Raw genomic sequence first — 25,360 nt, forward strand, 5'->3', positions numbered from 1 at the left:
TAGTGCATAAGAAGAAGCAGAATAGCCGAACGAATTTCGAATTGTAAGGTATAAAATTTTTTACATCATTTTAAAGAATGTAGTTTTACATGGCAAAATACCAAACTTTGAGCGAAATCGATCGAATCGTTCCTGTGAAATAAATTTTAAATAAACGACTTTTTCAAAATTTGATTTCCCTCCAATTTTGTATTTTGCCATGTGAAAATATTTTTTGTTTAAAATGATGATTAATAAAAAATAATAAATATGTGACAAAAGTTAGTTTTTGCGTGAAATTATCTTTCATTAAATGATTTTATAATTGTGTGAAAAACTTTTTCAATTCGCTTAAAATGTTCACGAGATATGGCGAAATAGGTAAAAAGTAAAATTAACATTAAGGGGTCCAAACGTTGGACAGCTCTTCTGACTTTGGGACCCTTACCTACAAAATGACATTCTTAAACTATCAACGCCAAATAACGGCTTTTGATAACTATTATCAATAGACGAAGGCTTTCATTTTAAATGTCATTTCTCACTTCTACCTCCATATTAATACCTTAAAATAAGACGTGAGAGGAAATTTATGCTAAATATATAAGAAACACAAAATTTCTGTAAAACATGATTTATCATTCCAGCTGTAAATTTCCTTTCTTTCATATACTACAGTTTTTATTACCTTTTACTAAGCAAAATTCATACTAGTATAAATAACATTGAATATGCACAAGCTTGCAAAATAAATTTATGTATAGTCTTAACGTTTCGTGATTCCTCATTGGGAAATAAAAATATCACATGATAACGAATCAATAAACAAAAAAAGTATTCGGATATCTTAGACTGTCATCAAAATAAAATTAATAAAAGTCATAAAGGTAGTCACATTTAAATTTTTAACTTTATTTAACGATTTAACTAGAATATTTATTTATCATCCTTTTTTAATATTATTTTCTGCTACTACTATGTTTTTTGTTTTGATAAATACTCAAAATTAAAGACCTAGAAAAAGTAGGGACTGTTTTATAAACAAAACGCTTGACATTACCTTTTATTTAGTTATTTATGTCAGCATATTTAGATACTTTATGTTTACCTATTAAGTCACTACCTATTTCTAAACGTTAAATATGTTACATCAAATTAATTCAAATTCTTCTTCCAGTTCTTAAGTTACTTTTACTTTTAAAATAAATTTTACGTAAAATTATGACCATTCAACGTATGCAATTGAAATAAATAAAATTAAAAAAAAAATTTATAAATCTTTTTTTCGTGAATTATTATAATTTCACACATTTTTGAATATTTTTCTTAAATTATTCTATCACTTTTAAAGCTAATAATCTTGATTATTTTCTAAAAATCTGTTGGCCAAGAAATTTGTGTATATTCTTGAAAATTTCTCGACACAGAAATGTATTAAATGTTAAAGAATATTTGAACAAGGCAAAAATAGAACACATTACAAAATTTGTATTTCACCAAAATATCATTATAACATAATTTTCATTTTATAAGAAAATTTTGCAATTTACATTTTGTAATAAATGATGCATCGGCTGAGGATAAAATAAAATGAATTAGTTAATTTAAAAAAAGTCTCTTTCTGTTCCAATTCACCTTTTTAACTTTAACACAAGCCCCTTTGCTTTTTCGAGGCCGTTCTCACTTTGGACCAAACAAGTCCGCATGTAAGAAACATACGTTCAATAGCTGCCGAGCTAACTGGCTTACTTTTCTATTTGGAAACTAGAAGACCTCCTATGACGTCAGCACATGTTAATCTTTATGGCGTATTAAAGTTGAGATAAGTTTCTCTACATAAGTTAGATTGTTAATTAAATACATTGCCGTATCACATGTCGAATTAGTTGAAATATAATTATTTCGCGTCAACGTCTTCTACTTAACTTAGATTTATTATTTATGTATTTTATAGTAACCATGATATATTTTGGTTTTGTGTACCTGGCAACTTCGAGGCATAATTAGTTTGTCTATGTTCCACATGGCTTCGTGCCTGCCTTTGTGTTAAGTCTTTATGTAAATATATAGTAAAATAATTGAAATCTTTGAGATGGAATCTTTGTACAAGAATATAGAATGTGTCACTTGAGAGAATTGACACTTGACGGGCTTGGCTTACTCGAAATAGAATGGAAAGAACGGTTGCTAACATAAACAAATGCCACGTTTCAACAACCAAACAGGGCAGGGCAGGTTTCAACACTTGCAGGTACGCGACTTTACACATTGTCGACTCCCGAGCACCTCCACTCGCCGCGGTTTTATTTGTCAACTGTTTCACCGCCTTATCTAGTAACCCTCACTCAGAGGCAACCCTACGCTCGCCGCAATACAACACTCGCAAAAGTCATAAACGAATCTTCGCGCTCATGGATATTTTTAAAAGTTGCTTGTTGAATTAAGTTGAAATTTTATCCTCCTTTAAGACTAGAAAAATTCAAATAACGAGATCAAAATACTTCGTCCTTCTATAAAGAAAAAGTTACATACACACAATTATTTCAGTTAATTACATACATATTTCGGTTAAAAAAAATTTCAAATAGAAACTATTCTTGTAAATTAAATGAAAATCTGGAGTAATAAAATATTTATATCTTCAGAATAATCAATTTCTTTTGAATATCTTAATTAATAAACAAAGTTTAAAAAAATAATCCCCTATATAAATCATCACATTATTAAGTGTACATATTTTTGAAGATATTAAAAAAAAATTTACGCAGTTTGAAAAATAATTATTTTTATTTCCTTCATTTTTACCATGTGTTTTTAATTGTTTCTATTTTGGAAAAAATATGTATTCTTCAAACTGCTTACAATATCTTAAAAAAATTGCATATATTTTATACTGAACAACTTTTGATTGACAATATTTTCTTCAAAAGAGAGTCCTTAAAAAAATTTTAAAATATTTTCATTAAATTTGTTCAAATATTTTCTGTAAAATGCGTGCTATTATGAAAACAAGGAGAAAAAATATTTTTAGTAAAGCCATGACATAAAGAAACAAATCTATGACATATTCACTACTATTTTCGTATAGTTAATTTATTTTTTATAACATCAAATCATATTTATTAAAACTTAAAGTTGTGGCTGCTTAACTTTTTTTAATGTTTCTTAAATTTGTCAGGGAAAATTCCGATATTTTCCATTTTTCTTGCTTCTATCACTATTATTTGTATATATCTGAAATTACTCACCTTCGTTTTAATTGTTTCCTAATTAATTTTATCATATANAAAAGTGTGGATGTTTTATCATTTAATTAAATTGCTCTTTGGAGGAGGGAAAAATTTGTAGTTTTAATCAGTGGCGGATCCAGCCACTGATTAAAATTGATGACCCCCACNGTCCAAATTGAAAAAAATAAAATAAAAGTAATAATTTTTTTAATAGTTTACAAAAGAAATAAAATTTTAAAACTTATTTAAGGGGGCATATACACCTAGGTAGGTCGGAAAAATCGATTTTTCCCCCATCTAATTATGTTCTTCACTGTTTCAAGAATCATAATCCAAAAGATTAAAACGATATTCGTCATAGTTTCAATGTAAACATTAATAATGTTGAAGAGCGCTTCAACAGGTTTAACCAAAGACTGTATAAAGGTGTCACCTTTCAACTCTTCGACGTCTCAAAACTTGACTTTGAGTAACTCAAAATCAAGAACGATTAAATGGACTCGCATTATTAAACATTCATCGGACTCATTACATCAAACAAGTAAAAGGATTGGCGCTTTCATACGCTAAAGGACCGATGGTATTCAGAAATGGATTGTGGTTGAATTAATTGTGAAAATGTTGAACAGAACAATGTGAAAACCATTCTTTATCCTAATACGTGAGAAAAATCCACATGATAAAGGGAAGAAAAAAAAATCTCATTTTCAAAAAGGGTAAAAAAAGCATTTTTTGAAAACATCCAATGAAAAAAACACATTTAAGGCTTTTAAAAAACAAAAATCGAAAAAAAGTACCTTTAAGCACTTTTTGAAAACGGTACGCATCATGTTATATAATAAAACTATGGAACTTTTTGGATTGAAATATCTTAATTGAGAGAAGTTACAGAAATTTTATTTAATATTTTAGTGACAAGAGCAATAATAATTGTCTGTTTTTGGAGGAAATGAATAATCGGTGTCACAAATACAGAAATTATTTTTCCATTATGTATCCATAAATAATAAAGTCAGCTTAAAAAAAAAATAATATTTAAATAACGAGTCAAAAACACGATACAATTCACAAAGTAAATCAACTATGTTCTAGTGTCAAAAAAATTTTTAAATTCAAAAATCTTTTCATTTCTTGATTTTGGTCTTGTCAGATTCGATTCACGAGTAGAAGCGAATAGCGTCAACCCACGCTATTAAACGTTTCTATAAAGCATAAGGAGTACTTATACAATATAATAAAAACGTAACACAAGGGAAAATAACAATGCCTTTTCCTGAAGCATCTGAATAGGAAAAAGAAATTCAAATTAGAAATGCTTTTGAAAAGTAAGGAATTGTGAGGGGAAAAAAAGTGTAGGTGTTAAATTATTTATTTAAAAAGCTATTTTGGGGTAGGAAAAATTGAAATCTGTCGTTTTAATAGGAAGACCAAAGTACTTTTATAATTTTTTTTTTTTAACTATTACAAAGATAATAAATGGTAAAATATGAAAAATAAAAGGCGGCGTTTAAATGAAATCAATAAAATTTCCATGAAGTCTTAAATTGGAGGGGGCCTTAAAAATAAGCAGATTTTAGAAATTTATTTTGGCAAAAATAATACAACTAACAAAGGCAATTTTTTTAGGATTGAAATAACATATCTTCAACAACAAATTAAAAATTAATGGTAAAGCCAGCCTTAATTGATTAAAATATGAATAAAAATATAAATATTTATGTTAATATCAATGCAAATACTATGCTTCACAATCCATTAAGAGGCCCTTCTTCCAGTTGAACTCAACTGTCGAAGGGGTGGAGCCTCCTAGAAGAAAGAAGGTCTCAGCACGGACCCATTTAGCAGTCCGACGTAATGAACATAAACTGCACAGTGGATGAAAAATAAGAAATATGTCACTACGTTCGGGTTACTAAGCAGAGCAGCGGTGGTAAACACGAGAGATGTCATTACGTTTGGTAAAAGGAAATATGTCATTACGTAAAGCATTAAATTTCTTGTTTATGGTAACCAGTACACCTCTTATAACTGAAAGCCTCCACACGGTTTCTTGCAGGTAGTCCGATCAAACCACTATGAAGGTAAACAAGTTTACGAAAGAAGCATTTAACAGAAAAATCTAGTAAAAATAAGATAGTGGTAGCAAATATATGTCGAAAAATTCGTTTAATTTTTTAATAGGAATGGTTTGTCTGATTTGCTTGTCAACCACTACAGATTCAATTCTCAAATATATATGATAAATTTCTCTCAATGACTTTTAAAATTGAATTTGGATTCAAGCGCACAACTGGTTCACTTTTTAAATAATCTGCGCAGACTACGAATAAAAACCGTGCGGAGGCTTTCTGATGTAGGAGGGTAATGGTACTTTTCAATGGAGGCATTTTCCTTGAGGTATTGGGTGGAGACGGAAAATTCTAAATATGCTTTTTAATCCTCTTTAATTTTTACAAATAAACTAACGATGGATAGTTAGTCTATCTGACACTATCTTTCGATACACGTAAAATACAGGTCGACTTAAAACCACGATTTGCAATATAAGGCGAGCGGTATTAAATATTCTATATTAATTTTTCTGTCACAAAATTATGCCAACACAATTCCACAATCAACAGATTTTGATAGGTAGTTAAGTAGTATACAGTTGTTATACTACTTAACTACCTAGGTAGGTAGGATAGGCTGTTATTAGATTTTTGTTTTCATGCAGTTGACGTTAAAGGAATTTGTTAGCGTTATCCACATCTATTTTCATCAGTTTAAAACTGTCATAAAATTAGATTTTAAGAAACCTAAAGACTTGGAAACGCGTAGTTTTAAATTACTGAATTAAAAAATCAAACATCGTTGAAATGCTTTAAAGTTCTGAGAAAAATTTCAAAGAAGTTCTAAAAATGATCATTTTTACAAATCTAACAAAGCGATTCCTTTATTTTCTACTTTTACTGAAAGGTCTAGTTTTTTTTTTTGGTAAACAGATATTAGGAGTCAATATATCAATTTAATGATTAACGGATCAAAAAATAATTTAAATGATAGAAAAAAATAAATTAAAGAATCTGTAAAAGTAACTTAGACAGAAACGGATTGGGGATCTGTGATCAGATGCTGTAGTTTGTCAACCTCTTTTTTGGTAGAAGCGATTGTACGGCTTTCTATTTAAACACGATTACTTCAAGAACGAACTGTTAGACCAGGTTTGAAACCGGAGATGCCACCTGCTCCGCTTTGAGCAGGCTCTTTGCCGCCAGGCTAACCATGGGAGGTTTTGGTGGTTTCTCTCCATGCAACGCAAATGCGGGCTAGTTACATCAAAAAGACCTCCACGAACAAAGTTGAGCAAGTTTGCATCTCAGCGAAACTTGTGAGAAATTGAGTTTAAAATATTTTATGCTATTGACATTACATAGAAAATTATAGGATTTATGAAAATTTAAGCACTTGCCTAATGCTAACAAAACATACTAGCTATTTTTTTAAAATCCTTGACGCTCATTTAAGTACCTGCTAATTTTATAATTTCTTACAATTATTTTACTTTTATTCATGATTATTTTACTTTTATTTTTATTATTATTTTATTTTAATTTATTATCATTTTACATTTAATATTATTTTATTTTTAATATTATTTTACTTTTAACATCATTTTATTTTTAATATTATTTTACTTTTATTATTATAACTTATTATTATATTTAATAATAGTCTGAAAACTTTAGAAATGTAAGGTATACTTTAATTAAAGAATGTAATTTTTTAAAACAAAATACAAAATTTGAACATAATCGGTCGAATAGTTCCCGAGAAATAGAATTTAAAAAAGCCTTATTACTAACATTCGGTATCTCAGGAAAGATTCGAATGATTTTGTTGAGGACCAGTGCTGGTGACCCTAAAGTATTTTATTTGGAATTCAGAGTATGTTTTTAAATATGATTTTGCAAATAAAAATATCGTCAGCTCCAACTAATTAACATATTTAAGGTTAGGCCGTCGAACTATTAAGATTGAGTCTTAGTACGTTAAAATCCGAAGACTAGATCTGAAGATATTTTAACTTCTTCCCTCCCCCTTTTTTAGGTTCATGCGTACCGTATGTCATTAGTTCTTCAAAATCACTCATTTTTAACTTTAATTGTGTATAAAAATGATTATTATTTTTACTTACAAAACTTTACATATTCTTGTTTTGTTTTTTTCTTTTTGATTTTTCTCTAAAGTAAAAAAAAAAAAAAAAAAAAAAAAAAAAAAAAAAAAAAAAAAAAAAACGATTTTAGCAATAAAAACAAACATGATAAGGAACAATAAAAATAAACAAATTGTCTCTTGGAACAATAATGAAACATAAGCCCATAAGATATAGACATACACCATAAATAAACAAATATAAAGGGAAGGGGGGGAATCAACTATTTGGTAAGAAGAAAGTCAAAGAAACGACGTCACAAAAACATTTTTTTTTCAAAAGAAGAATATAACGTTCTCAGAAACTAACTCGTTTCATAAACACGTCGAATGTTTTCAAACAGAGGAATATAGACATGGACGCTCTATTTTTAGGCGTGTTTTGAAATAATAGCCTCAAGCCTCATTCAAAAAAAATTGTTTTTAAAACCATGAATGGGAAGAAAAAAAAGTAGAGTAGGAGGAGCATTACATTCAAAACTGTTAAAGCGAGAGTAATTTATCCTTTCTATGAACGTGTGTAACATAGATATAAGAAGGAAAAAAAAACACACACAAAAGAAACTAAAATTAGAATAGATAGAAGGCATATGAGAATCCAAACATATGGCCGTGACCGAGGAATAAAAAAAAAAATCTGGGAAAAATTTGCATTTCACGTCTTAGTACTCCAAAAAGAAAATGAAAGGGAAAGTTATTAGGGATAAAAGTGTAGGTTCGGTGTTTATACGACGCGTTGTCGTGGAAACAGAGTAATGTGGGAGAAAAAGCTGTTGCGTGGGTGGTTCTTGAGGAGGCAATATTTACTAAGGAACAAAAGCAGATGGCTGGGAATGGAGAAGATGGTAGATTTCATATCGAAAAAGGACTTGAGATCTAACTTTTTCCTAAGCCGATTACAAGACAAGTAGAGGGAACAGATTTTTTTATGTTTATTTTAAACTTAGGCTCAATGGGGGAGAAAAGAGGAAAATAAGTTCTCTCAAAATCTAAAAACAGACAGAAAACAGATGATCAATTATGAATTAATATAGAAATTATCGTGCAGGTGTTACCCGATTAAAAAACTTACATTCGTTTCAAAAATATATAAATAGGAAATAAGAGTAGTCATGTTAGAATAGCTCAAAAGCAGGCACCCATTTTCAAGACTTCGGCACGAATGAGAAGAAACGAAAGTGATTTGAAATATAGAACGAAAATTTGCCAACAAAAAATGAAAAAATAAAGGTTAGAAGCAAGGGTAGCCGAGAGAGAAGAAAGATGAAAAACCACAGTGGCCGAGAGGGGCAAATCAATTTGCATTTAATGTAAATGCATTATACCCTTTTCATCTGTTTTCGCTCTCTCGGTGAAAACAAGATCCCACAAAATAAGTAGATTTTTCACAATTTCGAAAAAAAAAAAAAAAAAATTCATTACATTTAGTTTATCCTAAAATCTCATTAAGACTATTTGTGAAAACATGTAAAATTTGTTTTCTTCCGAGTATTTTATTTTTTCTTCGGAAAATTGTTGAACACAAAATACATCAACTCCCTATTTTACATTCACCCGTTAGAAAAGCATTGATAAAATAAATTCAACACAAAGTGATCGGGCACATGATTCACAAGCATTTGTATTGTACAGTAGAATAAAAGCAGACACGCGACAATGGGTAGTCATTCCAAAGACCACCCACACTACCGAAGGCTGCGGGGCTTATAACTCCCCGAGATTCATGACTAATATAGATGAGGGCTTTTTAATCCTAACCATTCATTGTTCAGAAACATACCGTACGTTCTCTTTTAACAAATTGAATTAAAAGCACAGGGCAAGAATTGGAAAATTGTGTTGCAACTTTTATAAAATAGACCACTCTTTAAAATAGATGGCAACTTTTTCAAAAAATGAAAAAGTATAATTATAATAGTTATTTAAAAAAAATTCGGTGCAAAATGTCAACTGACAGACATTTTTTAGCCATCTGTTATTTATAGAAGCCCTGTGGATGTTCATTTTGCTTTGTTATTAAAGAGCTTTTTAAAAGCATTCGAAGGAAGCACAATTTGCACGAAAAATCAAATACATTCATTCGAACGTGAACACGCTCAACGTGAATAACTTTCAAAGTGAACTAATTTTTGATTCCAAATTATATACGGATATAATATTTTTAAGTACTGTAACATGAATACGCTGAAAGTGAAATATCTTACAAGGTGAACTCGAATTTTTATTACAATTGGGAAAATTTTTACTTTTTACCTTGAACGCAAAATTTATTTTTACGCTGATAGGTAAGTAAACTGGTGATTCACAATTCTTTATTAATATTATCGAAATTACATTTGTACTAAAATCTGAAACAAAGTAGTTAGAAAATATTGATATTTATAAATTTATCGATACTTTATTTTGTAAATTAAAGAAATTTCAATGATGAATAATTGCACCTAACTTGCGAGTTGCGAGACGCGCAAAAAAGAAAAAGAAAAAAAAAGACATTTAATGCTGTATTTCAAAGCCATAAATTATTAAAATGACAAGTATTAAATGCCATCTTTCATTTATTGGTGCCTGAATTAATATAAAATCATGAAAAAAAGTATGATAAATATGTTTAATAAAAATTTTGCTTTAAAGAGTTAAGTGAGTAGTTCTTTTCTAATAATGGTTTTGTACAATTTCAATACTCTGTGGTAACATATTTTTAAAAACGAATTTCTTCAACGGTTATGTTAACATAAAATATAAATATATATTTAATTTCAAATTGACTATTACAAAATAATATTGCTTCTTATGATTTGGTAAACGTTGTTATGGAGTTTAAGTCGAAGTCGAGTTCTCAGAAAAGTCCAGAGTCGGAGTCGAATGTTTCAGCTGTCGACCCCACAGGCCTAATTATAAGTCCGCATAGCGGGAATTCACGCTCAACTCCCTGAGCTAGTCCTAGTCTTATCGGTTGGTCGGGGTGCCTGAGGCCGGAACGACTCTTTACCCCTTCATCGTGAGATGCGGATCCTTGAGGTCCTTGTTATCTAAAATTGAAAGTCATTTTGAGCCCAACCCATAAGACAAAGGAGCTCCTCCTTGGGTCAAGTATCGTTGCTATCATGAGGGGGTGGGAGAAAATACGAAATGAAAACCTTTTTTTGGTGGAACAAAATTTTTTCTCCTGTTTTCAACGGGCGGCAATATATTTAATAACTGTTTTCTAATCTTCGAATGATTGCAAATTCACTCGTTAAAGGTGTCTAAAAAGTAATTTAAAAACATACCTTGAGAGAGAAATATACAAAATTAGTTTATGATTAGTTTTTACAAAGGCAGTGGCTTTTCATTGCGTCTAATTCGTTTGGATACAAATGTCAAAGCATAATAATCGATTTGAATATTTTCCCAGACATGTCCCCGACTACAATTTTCATTCACGGAATAGCCTTTCCCAGAAATGATTTTCATCTGTGAACTGACAAAGACACTTATTCAGATGGGAAGGGGGGAAAAATAGAGAGAAGACACCAGAAAATTTTTTAGTTGAACAATGGTCATCGAAAATTAAAGATCACTGACCGGATATCAGTGAGAGCGACAGGAAGGAAATGGGCATTTTTGCACATTTATAGCACAAGCAACTCGATTTGGCGTGAGTTAAATACGCCACTTCCCGCCATTCTTAAGAACTTCAGCCATTGACTCGATGCTCCAGATTTCGTATTCCTACTTTTCTTGTCGATAGCATCCGAATTGGCATTGTTTTTGTGCAGAGGGCCTTCTCGAAAACAAAAGGGGTTTTCATTAACGTTGTATTCTGAAGCGGATGTGACGACGCTGACGGCGAAATTTCAATTCTATGAATAGTTGAAGAAGTTGTATTTTTTGAATGGCAGGAAGACACACACACAAAAAAAGGATGTTCTTACCCCTACTTGCATATTACAACCGTCCATTATGTCCGAGTATAATAAAATTATTCTTAGATCTAATTTTGAAATCCGACAAGAGCTTTTAAGAAAGGGGGCTGACCCAACGAATCTGGAAATTAGAAGAAAAAATAATATATATATATATATATATATATCACTATTTGTTTCGCCATATTTCTGAAGAATAGGAAAAATTATTTCAAATAGATCGCATATTGCATTTTTTGAGCATTGCACGTAATTCAAATTTATGAGGTAAAGTCTTTGAAATTCCATGAAATCAATATGTTTAATAAGTGTTAATTTTGAACTATAATAATCCCAGTTCCGTTTTCTAAACAGCAACCTCCCTTTGCTATAAGTGCGCATACATTTAAATATGGAATAATCTGTAATTCTTTGTGAGAGCCAAGATTAAAGAAGCCATTTGAAATTTAATAATTTAAAAAAAAATTCGTAATTAGAAAAGCGAAAACAAAAAAAATTTAAAAATTTTTTAAAAATAATTAAACAATAAAAATGTAAAAGAAAAGTTTTTTTTAACCAATCCGTACAGTGTGCAATAAACCGGACCACTCTGAATAACTTTTGATCTAATGATCAAATTTTCACGTTCTAGGACTCCATTTTAATAGTTCGAGGGGGTGATTTCAAGTAGGCTAATTAACAAGTGCAGACTATATTTTAAATTAAGAAATCAGGCACAAAAACACGCTTTCTTTGAATAAACATACCTTTTTTGAGATTGATTCGAATTTTTGATTCCAAATATATAGAATTGTTGACGGATTCGGATTTCAGATCCCCCAAAAATACGGGGTAGCCGCAATCTGGGAATAGGGTTCCAATAGTTTGGTCAGAAGAGAGCTCCAAAGTTTGAACTCCTTAAAATTTTAATTTTACTTTATGTGCTTCGACATATCAAAAACTTTTTAAGCTAATTGAAATTTTTTTTGCACAATTATAAAATTCGTTTGTTTAAAGGTAATTCCATACAAAAAATAACTTTTAGTAAATATTTATTATTTACTATTATTTTATTTAATAATAGTTGAAAATATTTTGAATTATAAGGTAAACAGTTTTTGCATTATTTTAAAAAATATAATTTTGCATGGCGTTCGAAAAGTTCCTGAGAGATTTCTCATACTCTATTCGAACGATTTTGCTCAACTTTTGTATTTTGCCAAGTAGAATTATATACGGTAAACCTTACAATTCAAATTTTTTCGACCATAATTAGATAAAATAATAAATATTTATTAAAAAATAGCTTTTGCATGGAATATAAAATTTACATTCTTTGGATAAACGAATTTTATAAGTGTGTAAGAAATTTTTCAATTTGTTTAAAAAGTTCTAGACACATAACGAAATACGCAAAAAGTAAAATTAGCATTAAGGGGTTCAAACAAGTTCCCAGATTGTGGTTACCCCCGATTATTGGTGGTCAGAAATCCGAAAAATCCAAACAAAAAAAAAAGGAATGTTTATGAAAAAAACTTTTTGCGTCTGATTTCGTAACTAAAAATATCGTATGCACTTAGTAATTAGCATATTTGAGGTCGCCCCCTCGAGCCATGAAGATTAAGTCCTAGAACGTGAAGTTCGATCATTAGATCAAAAGTTATAGAGGTTGTTCCGTTTTGTTTTTTTGCGTATTGTACACGAGAGACCCTTCAATACAGCTATCCAATTTATTTCCCACAAACGTTAATTTTTGACCAAAATACTATGCTTTTTCAGATTAATATAATCAACACATAATCTTCTCGAAATGCGTCTTTTTTTTAAATTTAAGGCATTAATAATAATAATAATAAAAATACAGTTTCTGATACCCTGTTTATTCAAAAATATTTAAGTTTTTGTAAATTGCTTTCTTGTAAAATTGATAGATTGGGAATTCACAAATACATTTTTATTATTACTATGATAAATTCGATACTCACATCCAAATAATTTTCTTTTTTTTTAATGTGTGCAATGTGTACAATTTTTTACAATTTAGTTTTAAAATTTATTATAAAACAATATAAAAAGTAAATATTTTACGATATTTGTATTTACTTTAATACGACTGTCATAAAAGTTAAAACAACTAAGCTCAATTCGACACGAAAAGAAAAAATAAAACTTGTTTACGTAGTTTTTTTAGTTTCATTTAATTTTTAAAAGAAAAATTGTGAACTTAAATTGTTTAAAAATCAGAAAATGAAACAAGATGTTAAAGCTAAATTTTGAAACAGATTCTTAATGAAATTTTAGGATAAACTAAAAGTTGTTGAATTTTTTCTATAATAATCATCTTTTAAAAGAAAATAAATATTATGAACCGATTTATTCATTAATTTACAATAATAAAGTCTCCTTTCTTATTGACAAATTTCCAAAGACTAAATGAAAGCTATTAACATGCGTACACCTTGTATTGTACGTTTTATTAGTAGCTATTTCAATTACTTTTGAAATTATTAAACGTGTTTACAAACAATAGAATATTGTACTTAAATAAAATGTTTTTTTTAATTTTTTTATGCTAGCGTGTAGTTTTTGATTGTTGCGCTTTCAAGAAAGATATTTTTCTGCTGTAATTGCATAACTAAATTACATCAAAAAGTTCAATTGCTTTTGCCATCACTTATAAACATCACTGCATATTTATCAGATTTTCATATCGATGTTTGATAACATTATACAAGGGTGATTGTGAGCCCAAGTCAAAATTCCGGAAAATTTCTTGAGTTAAAAAAAGGTTTAAATTGAAAAAAATTTAAAAAGTTTATTTTTCCCTTTTCTCAATATTTCTTAGTTTACTTAAAATATATTTAAAATTTTACACATACCTATACCATTTACACATACCTATGATGACCTGGAGAAGTAATTAAAATTTACAAATATGTCTTTCTTTCTTGAGTTTATGATTATAACAACTATTTACTGATAAAAAATTAATATTAATCATGATTACATGCTTATAAAGTATCTCTCTGGCTCTCCCTTACAAACAAATAAAATAAACTGTGTTTTTAAGTTCCACCTTTGAAAATTTGATTTCCGGAAATTTCTGTGATCAATGATTTTTTTTAAACGTCTGGACCTTCAATCTCCGGAAACTTCCGGATCCCTGTTAGCGAAAAATCCGGAAATACGGATTTTTTCCGGAGCACAATCAGCCCTGATTATAAATCCGGGTGGTCGTAATCTTTTCAAATCCTATTTATTAAACAAAGAGTAAAAAAAAAAATTTAATATTTTTACCACTGACATTTCCCCCTCCCCTTTTTTTTGTTAGAAGATAGACAGTAGGTAGTCACGTTTAAGGAAAAACACAACTAGGTTAAAAATAAAAATTTACATTTATCATTTTTTAATATTTTATTTAGCATTTTATTCAAAACAATAAAACAGAAGATTACAAATTATAAGAATTTTATAGTAACAGGGGTCTGTCTAGGTTTTTCTGAGAGGTACCAATTTTGTGAAAATTTAGACATAATTTGTGAAAAATTAAAAATTATATTGAAAAATCAACACAAAAATATGGTTAAAATAAGAACTCATCGTTTCTTAAGGGATACAAAAATAAAATTTTAAGAAAAAGTATTTTGTGCAACTACCGTTTTTCCTAAAGTTGAATTTGTGAAGGTACCACTAAACGGTAGTAAATTAGGCCTGGGCAGACCATTGAGTAAGGACTAGAAATGATCCGTCTATTTTCAGTGTTACTTAATCTAAGGTTTAAGAAAGGCAGTCCTGTAAAATTTAAAATCAGCAGCACTTTTGCGGGAAGAAAAAAAAAAGTTTTAATATATATGTGACTAGATTAATAACGAAGATGGTTGATAGGATATTTTGAAACTGAAGCCCACAATCCAAATTCAAATAATAAAAAAAATAGATAACTATCTACCAGTTTTTAATTTTAAAATTTCGCTAAAACACGGGCGTTTCTTAATTTAATAAATAAATGACTGAAGAAAAGATTGACACTTTCTTTTATAGGCTGGTTCAAAATGACGTTTTAGTATGAAGTGCTGCAATTTGATGATATAATCTCAAAATGGATCACTTCAATACCATTCAATAATTAATTTCTTAAATTAGTTCTTTAGGACTGGTTATTAAACAAATGACAAGAAATTCTAAATTTAGGATTATAAAAATTTGAAAATTCTGAATAGACAAAAAATGTTACACTGAACAATTCAAATATTGTTTTCATTATTAACAAACAAATCAAAAAAATATTTGATTTATCAAAATTACTCATAATATTACATATTTACTTTGTATAATATACTTTGGGCCGAGGGCTTATAAACTTTTGTGAAAGACTTATTGTAGTTAAACCTATCATTTAAAAGATTTGAAGAGAAACGTAACATTAGACAAGTGAAGCAACGTTTTTAAATAGATAGATCATTCTTTTCTATAACATGCTAACAATTACGATGTAAAAGTTTTTACAGCTACTGCAAATAATAAAAAAGTTGCTACAGACAAGTAATCTTTTTAAAAGTGCAGCACCAGTACGATGCGGGGAAGGAAAAAAAAAACTAATGGATTACCCAGAATAACCACCATTCATCAATAATCTTAAAGTTCTAGGATTTATCTTATTGGTTCGAAGTGGTGACCTCAAATATGGCAAATTTATCAGTGCAGATGATATTTTAAGTAACGAAATCACCCACAAAAACGTATTTTCTCTGAACAAACATTCCTTTTTTTCGATTGATTCGAAATATATAGAATTGTTACTATCTTGTAAATAGGATCCCCATAGTTTGGTCAGGAGTCAAAAGTTTGGACCCCTCCATGTTAATGTTACTTTTTGCGTATTTCACCATAATCTCGTGAACTTAACGAAATGGAAAATGTTTTGCACACCATTATAAAATTCATTTATCCAAAGATAATTCAATGCAATATAATTTTTAGCAAATATTAATAATTTTTTTGCTATTTCATATCTGACGCCTGGTGGCTGAGTGGTAGTACTTCGTGCTCCCGTCCCATAGGTCCTGGGTTCGATCCTCGGGTCGGGCAAGGTTGACTCAGCCTTTCATCCCTTCAGTGGGTCGATAAATGAGTACCAAGCATGCTATACACTGCACCTTAGAGCCCAAGATCAAGAAAACTGAGATGGGCACAGTAGGCCTTGGCCGTATATGGGCTGTCGCGCTACTGAGTTTAGTTTCTTTAATTTTATATCTCCCTTTATTTTACCCTGCTACCCCCCCCCCATTATTTTAGGGGTCAGAAATCCGATTCCGTCGGGATAAAAGTATTTTTATTCAGAGAAAGTACGTTTTCGTGTTTGATTTCGTAACTTAAAATATCGTCTGCATTCACGAACTAGCATGTTTAGGTCATTAAGATTGAGTTCTAAAACGTGAAAATCCGATCATTATAGGGAATCAAAAGTTATTCCGCAGGATCCGTTTTTTTATTTTGCGCACCGTATAATACATTACTACTAAAAAGTTTTCAGGTTTCTCATTGGCATGAATACCTCAAAATAAATTTGCGTACAAAGATTCAATTTCATCACAAAAATTGTGGTAAAAATTTCATCCCTAAGACGAGAAATAAACCACTTAAAACACATTTGCGATATTGCACATATTTTAATAGACAGAAATATCCAATAGAATAATTCCGTGAGGACACACGATTTTTTTTCTTCTTCCATCCTGTTTTAAAAGTGAGATGTAATAAAACTGATTAAAATAGGAACTATGTTTTCCAACCGCCGTTATTTTTCATAGCTTTATAATCACCTGATCAAATAAAAGAAGGCACACTACAACCAGTTTTAGATGAAGAAAGGGAACCCTGATCAAACAATGTGAAAAACAAGGTAAATATCACTTCTATCAGTATAAACGGGCATTCTTCAGCAATTATCTAAAAGCTTTCACAAAACTTCCAATATTTAGAAGAATGAGAACTGTGAGAACTGTGTGTGTGAGTACGGTGCTTCACAACTAATTCAAGTACTATTATATATATATATATACAGGGTGTAAAAAAAAAAGATATGAAACGGTCAAGTTCTCGAGAAATATTCATCTGATCAAAAAGGTGGAAACAGGCGCTATCAATATTTCTTTTAAAAGCTATCCAATGATACCTAATTCAATCTACCACCTTATCCCCAGGAGCGGGGGTAGGGGGAGGACATCTTTTAAATAAGAACAAATATTTTTTTTTGGAGATTCGGATTCTTCATATAAAGTAATTTGACCTTTAGGATTATGCTCTTAGCTTCACAGATGGCGTTATAACCGAGAAAATTAAAATAGGGTACAAACTGTTTAAAATGGTGGTATGTCAAGACCCATCAGATTAAAGAGAAGAAAAAAAAATTTTGTTTATTTTTTTAAAAATAAATAAATAAAAATTATAAAAAATTTAAACATGTCTATTTTTATGTTAAATTTTTTTAATATATATATATATATATATGTGTGTGTGTGTGTGTGTTCGCGTGTTTATTATTTCAAAAAAGCTTCCTTTTGCCCGCAGGTGGTGAGGGTGCAAGAACGAGTTTGGTAGCATTGTATAGTTTTTAAGAAAATATCGAATTGTCTATTTTCACTTTCTTCCATTCGTTATAAATTTCTCGCGATGTTTGGCTATTTTCGAACTTTTTTTTACATTCATTATAGATAGATAAACCAATTCTGGCAAGTACATGCCTACCCAAAATGATGGAAAAAAATTACAGATATAAATTTTCACAGTTAAAAATTACCAAAGTAAATTTTTTAAAAATTAAAATGTCAAAAAATGACAAGTTTTTTCTAAGAGCAAGATATCTGGTCCTATATAGTTATTTGTTGTTCTTTAGCTAGAAAATATCTTGTTTCTAGATTATGTAAAGTGAAGGGGAAAAAAACCTTCAAAATCAGGCTTTGTTTTAAGAAAAAGATCTAAACAAAAGTTACTTAACTTTTTTTCGATGTCGCTACCTTATTAGAATTAAAAAAAAAAAAAATAGGTATGCCTTTTTTATCATTCAACATTTTTTTTAATTTAATATTAATTGTATTATTTAGAAACTTAATTTTTTTAAGAAATTTAACTGATTTATATTAGTTTGATAACATGATGAAAAAATAATAAGTACTTAAATAATCTACAAAAAGGAAAATTCTAAATTCTCTTCAAGTAAATTTAAACTTTGAGGTTATCTTAAATGACATAAAAACCGAAGACATCTGCCAACAGCAATTTCTGTGAGATAAATTAACAATTATCAATAACAAAAATTTTAGATTTATAGATTTTTATTATAGATAAAATAGATTTTTTTAAACAAAATGGTGGCATATTAAATGAACAATGCCTAAAATGAAAGTTAGATCTAAAAGACTATTAATTGAGTTAAAAAGAAATACACAAAAGAAACTATATATTGGGGAGAATGAGACAGTGTATTTTTATTTATTTATTTAATTAAATATTAAAATAGATTTTCTCCAGTACTTTAAAATTTCAACAATTATTCTATTTAAAAGAAATTCGGCTTATACTTTACACTTTAAACATCAAAGCTCGATTTTGAATTCATTTTTAAAACATCTTTGGTGTAACTTTTTAATAAAACAAAGTTACCTGAAGAAAGTGGTTCACACGGGAATCAAACCACAGATTATTATCACTGTGGCTCTAACAGGATCCATTAAACAGTTTTTCAAAATTATTTAAAATAAATTTTTAAAAAATGCATTAAAATTTTTATTGTAAATTTTTACAAAATAGTAAATATTTCAACGCCTATTAGAAAAAAAAAATCCTTTCCTTACAAGTTATTTTAAGGAAAATGTTTTTTATTTTTATTTAAATAATTAGAATTCTCCCTATTAGATCAGAATACAAGCATGAAGAAGAAGTTGATCATTTCTTTAGTTTAGTCTATTGTACTATTTTTAGATTAAGATACAATATATGTCCTAAAATACTTTCTGTAAATATGTAAATTTCATACATTTTTACAAAATAAACAATCAAATAAAATAAACTACCTAACAACACTAAGTTGTTTTTAAACTCTTGATCAAGGCGTGAAATATTCATTCACCATTGGCGACTGAATAATTAGGGCTAGTGAGTAAGTAAAAGAGTTACACTTTAAAGCACAAATGGCGGTACATTAGATGACACACAACGGGTATTTTTTTGATGACATGTGAAAAGTACATTTTAAATTATATTTATTAAGCAACACTAGAAAACACTAGAAAAAATGACATCTCCTAACAGCCATCATAGGTAGATATAAAAAAAGTATAATTTTGGGTCCCATTATGACATTTTACAGACTGTAAAGCTGACTATAGTACCCCACCACTATGAAAGTCCATGTTGTATAAGATGTTGTTGTTGTTACTTTACGTCGCACTAGAGCTGCACAATGGGCTATTGGCGACGGTCTGGGAAACATCCCGGAGGATGATCCGAAGACATGCCTCCTCTGCGGAAGGGATGGCACCCCCGCTTCGGTAGCCCGACGACCTGCGCGCGAAGTCGAGCACTTTACGGTAGCACAGTTTAACGAGGACCAATACCGCACACCCTCGGTCCCTACGCAGACTGATCCAAGTGGTCACCCACCCGCACACTGACCGTAGCCAGTGATGCTTGACTTCGGTGATCTGCTGTATAAGAAATATATAAAAAATTAAAATATCTAGTAAAAATTAATTCAATCTCATTTTACTGTTTATGACAAAAGGTGTTAGTTTTAAGATATTTTATCATGGTTTAATATTTAACAGGAATATTTTTAAAATGGTACTGTTTATTTGATTTCCATTTACAGCAAATTAATACTAACTAAACACTAGATACTCTGACAACCAACAATAATAAAGCCTAATTTAACTGGTACACTAAACTGATGGAAAAAGGTCCATCAGACTCTAGACTAAGGTTCTAGAGTGAAATAGAATTGTAGAATTTGATACTGGCAGGTGGTATTTTAGTGACGAAAACATGGATACAAATATGGGAACATTTCTGATCTTTTTTTTTTCAATGCCTTTTAATGATATGTGGATAATATCAAAATTATTAAGACCTTATGATTACATTATTTTAAGTTATTATTATTTTGCAATAAATATGTTTTAATCGTTCAGTCTATGGTTTCATTTTTATGGTTTTGGTCACCAAAAAGCTCTTTGTTAATATTTTAAAAATTGTTCATATTTTTTATAAAAACAGTGGCGAGCAAAAATTTTAGTCTGACTGGAACCTTTAAAAATTAAATTTCATGATCGGTTCTAAAAGTTTCCCTTTCTATTTTCAAAAATAAAAATAAATAAATTTCGATTTGTACAAATGATGACAGAAAACTAAAATGTTTAACTTTTGCATTGATTATATGAAATAATTTATCTATGCCATTTTAAATTCTTGTTTTAACACCAGACTTTTAATATTTAGCTATTTTTGAAAGTATTTTCCTCATTTGTTCACAATTTAAGATTTTAAAATTCAATTTTTGTATTTTTAACTTTTTTTTAAAAAAAAATCTTGCTGTGCTTTTAAAATATCTGTCACAGTATTTTTATTTTGGAAATGGTTGTTTCACAAAATGTGGGAAATATTTTGCTAACTTAAAAATAGATAGAACAATATAATATGCTACTTTTAAACGCAATGTGCAACATAAGAATTTTTTCTTTTTTTTTTAAGATTGATAAACAAATTTAAAAAACTCCAATATCCACTTCTGCATCATAAAATAAAAAAAAATTTAATATTCTAATAGCAATCTAAAAACGTGTCATAAAGCAAAAACTTTATTTTATTCGGAGTAATGAGGGAAAAATTCAGACATTCAGCAAGATAAAAGTAGTGAGAATAATAAGTCATGTATCACCACTATAGTTACATAGCTAACTAAGACATAGCTTTTTAAAAAAATAATTTGATATTTGATAACCCAATCATCGCCTCTTACTCAGAGGTAGATTAAGATCTTAAGAGGACACTATATAAGAAGAAACTTTTCATGGCAAATTCTGTTTCATCTCCACAAGTATTTTAGATTTAAAGTTTAGGGAAATTGAGTTCAGGTAATAAGCAAACCATGAAGTTTAAAATGCTGAAAAAATATTTTCAAGATGGAAACAACTTATTCCTAGCACAATTACTTCCCTTGTCATAATCCTGTGTTATTTTCCTTAGGTAATCTGCAATAATCTTTTCATATTTTGAAAATATGTGTTCTGCATTTGAAATCTCATGGTTTATTTTAGGTTTACCTGAACTCAGTTTTCTTTAAACTATAAATTACTTATGTCGAAAGATAATTAGCCATGAAAACCCTTTGATGCAGAATTTTTAAAAACATATTTTTCATTACTTTGTAATATTTTGGGTCAAAATAAGTAAAAACATATATTTGGCATTTTAATAATTTATGGTTATGAAATATAGCATGAAACACCAGCGTCTTTCCTGCATTAAAGGTAAAATCTTCTGAACACTGATCACTTTCAAACAATAATTTTTACAAATTTGCATTTATTTAGATCTAAGAGTGAAAATCATCCAGATACACGAAGATCAAAATCAAAAACAAAGAGATCTCTGCTGCAGAGTTGTTACTCATTTAGCACCACCCAGGAGGCACATGTAGCTTTCAGTAGTTCAGTTCTCACAAAGAACTGCATCTACTCCCGATACTGGGAAGCCCGAGAACTTTTGTTCAATTTAAGTTCTTGATTTAATTTTTGTGTTTGATGTTTTGTTTTTGTATTTTGTATATTTCATGTCTTTCTGTGTTTGTATTTTTCTTTTCTTTTGATCTCTGTACGGCATTAGGATAATGTCTATATTGCCTGCTGCATTGGAAATAAAAATAAATAAAAAAAAAGACCAAAGAGTAACAGTTATTCAGCATTAAAATTTCTTTAATTTACAAAATCAATTATTGATAAATTTTTGAATATGAATGGAAAAAAAATTCTAACTACTTTTTTGGATTTTATATTTTTGCAAGTACAATTACAGTGCAGAGCAAGTATTATTCAGATAACAGATTTTTTTTAGTAGCTATTAGACTGTTATTTATAATTTAAAAAATACCAAAATACATTTTCGCTTGTAATTAAGACTATCGGAAAAAATATATAAAAAGGACACCAGTGTCATCTGCAAGGTAGTTAAAATCAAAGTTGTAGAAAATACTCAGAACACAATACTTTGCCAGAACAAAAAATTTTTGGTTTAAAACACCCCCTCCAAAAAACATTTTAAATAATGGAGCGCTTTTTTTTTTAGTTACAATAACTTTTTCAAAATATTTTTGGAAAGTAAATAATGTAGAAATTTTTTTATACCAATTTTTCTTTAACTGAAACAAAAAAATTTACTTTAAATATTTCTTTAATAAACTAGCAAATATATTAAAAATAATAGAAATCAAAATAGATTGAAATAGTATTGAATTATAATTTATAAACCTAAAGAAATTTAAACTAATAAAATAATACTTTATTTCACCTTGGATGTATTTAACATAACAAAAAATATTCCTTTTCTTTTTAGACAGTATGTCAGTATGACATTAGGAATTAAAAGATATGTTTAATTAAACTTTAAAAAATGAATATTTCAACAAATATATGACATACTTTTCCATCTTTCTTTTGTTTTATTTTCTCAAATAATACGTTCTTAATTTAGCAAAAATAATTAAAAATAGATAGGAAGTCAAATTTGTTTTGCTTAAAAGAGAAACATTCTCAATTTGCTTAAAATAAATGCTTAATTTTTTTATTGACAATAGAAAAATATTGAAGCAATTTTTTTTTTTAATTTGACCAAAACTTTCTCCAGGGTTATCAGAATTCCTTTCTATTGAGAAATATTTAAGTAAAATGACAACTTTAAATTTTATAATTTAGATAATTTTTTTACAACATTTATGCAAGCGTAAATGTTGAATTATTTTGGTACAAATATGAAGTTTCAATGCCATCGACTAATTGAGAGGACTCAAAGACTATAAAATTATAAAGCATGAAAAAAAAGTCACTAATAATCTCCGTCAATATAATTTATTAAAAAAAATAATAATTTGGCGATATGTCTAAAGTGACTCATTACAGTTAAACATAAATTACTAAAATAATACTTGGAAAAACTTCTGAAATAAAAACATACTTTATTTAAACAGTTATAGCATAGATCTTCCGAATTATATAATAGAAAATTTAATACAAATAGGTATGTGCATTTATAATGCTGCATTGTTGAATAAAATTCAACATTCAAAACTGTTGTTTTGTAATAGAGAAAAAAAAAAAGAAATTATTTTCAAAGCATGAACAGAAAAAATACTTACACGCTAACATTCATAAAATGTAAAAACTCAGAAAGAAATAAAATGAGTATAAAACAGCAACAGCAAACAGAAATAATTGCTCCAGTCAATGTCGGCTGAGTCAAATCTTTTGGAATTTTTCGATAAATGTCAAATCTGCAAAGATCAGAAATGCAAACTTTAAATATATATATATATGAGGATATCATGAAACAGATAAATTATTTCTAATCTAAGTCAAATTTGCATTCCTCAAACTCAAATTAAACTGTTATACACCCCAACTGTTTTGGGATCAATCACAAAGCTGACTATTAATCAATTTTTTAATGAGAAACAGATACTGGGACTGACAATAAAGCAAGTAAAACTTTTGTTTTTAAGAATTCTATGAAATATTTTAGTAAAAATATGATACTTAAATTATAGTCGCATTCAGCTCTGCAGAAACCGGTGCTAAAAGTTTTTGGTTTCCTTCAATAGAACAATTTTTGATTCTGAAATAAGATTCTGTTTCTATTAGGACAAGAATACAAAGAAATGATGATGGGGTGACGGAAGAAACAAACAGGAAACAGAGATCGCTAGTTTTTTGTAAAATTTAGTTGATTTTGTGCATTAAGTAATGATTTTGCATTAAAATAAATTTTTTATTTGACTAATGCAAAAATACTGTTGCCTGACATAAGCTTGGAGCGAAATTAGAAACAAGCCCTAAACTTTTACAAAAACAATTAAAGCTTTAGACCTGAAAATTTAAATTTTCAGTCAGCGGCAGTTAGACTAATAAGTTTGTAGCCACTTTTCCCTCAAACCTAATGAGTCAGTGACCAATACCGATTGGTTTTTTTTCATCTAATAGCCTTTTTTTTATTTTTTTTTTACTTAGATTAAATAAAAACTAATTTTAAAAAGAGTTTATATTAGAAATAATTTACGGTTATAACAAGTTAATTCCACAATAAATGTGACAAAATTTAGTTAAACAATGAAAAAAATTTAAAGAAAAAAAAAGAGATGGGAAAAAGTAATCGATAGTTTAAAGTTTAATTAGTCCAGTAGTTTAATTAAGACGCCACTTTATTTTGTGAACTCTCAACATGGGCTGGGATAACCTGGTCGTTAGGGTGCTCGGTGGGCCCAAGTATGAGAGTTCGAACCCCGTCGGCCGAAGACTTCCCGTGTAGTAAATGGTGACTGATGCACGTTAAATCTGTCAAGCCAGTAAAGTCCTCCATGTTCCTATAACAAATCAATATCCCTGGGGGTACTGGATTGGATATCGATCATTCTCTGATTCAGGGCAAAATAAGGATGTGTGGATGAATGAATGGGTCCAGCCTATAAACGGGTGTGACATATGGTGCGGCAGAAGTAGAATTCTTGGCCATAGAGAAGCCACTGGAAAAACAAGAACAATCGCCTCTACCTAAACAAGTTACTCTCAACGTGGCAAATGATCATTTTCATGTCTATAATAAATTTTAATTTCATTTACAAAAATTTTCATTTAAATTGAGAAAGTTTATTTTCTTCTTACTTTTGATTTTCTTTAATTGCAAGAAATATATGATAGACACAGGAAGGAAATTATTCAACTGAATTATATGTCTAATGGAGATTTAATTGTGTTTTTTGCATTTATTGTTAATGATTTTTTTTAAATGATTGAATATTATTGGAAAATA

At 29.0% G+C, this 25,360-nt stretch overlaps 1 protein-coding gene across 9 annotated transcripts in view; it reads right to left on the bottom strand.

The window, feature by feature from the left end:
- Positions 1-25,360, bottom strand: part of LOC107442223 (endoplasmic reticulum-Golgi intermediate compartment protein 1) — an 83,330-nt gene that overhangs the window by 53,570 nt on the left and 4,400 nt on the right. For all 9 annotated transcript variants that reach the window (XM_016055727.4, XM_071177081.1, XM_071177083.1 and 6 more), the window contains exon 2: positions 23,694-23,828. In XM_016055727.4, coding sequence (XP_015911213.1) covers positions 23,694-23,828 — 135 coding nt within the window. The remainder of the gene's footprint in view (positions 1-23,693; positions 23,829-25,360) is intronic.

The sequence above is a fragment of the Parasteatoda tepidariorum genome, chromosome 2, assembly GCF_043381705.1.
Source record: "Parasteatoda tepidariorum isolate YZ-2023 chromosome 2, CAS_Ptep_4.0, whole genome shotgun sequence".
Lineage (NCBI taxonomy): Eukaryota > Metazoa > Arthropoda > Arachnida > Araneae > Theridiidae > Parasteatoda > Parasteatoda tepidariorum.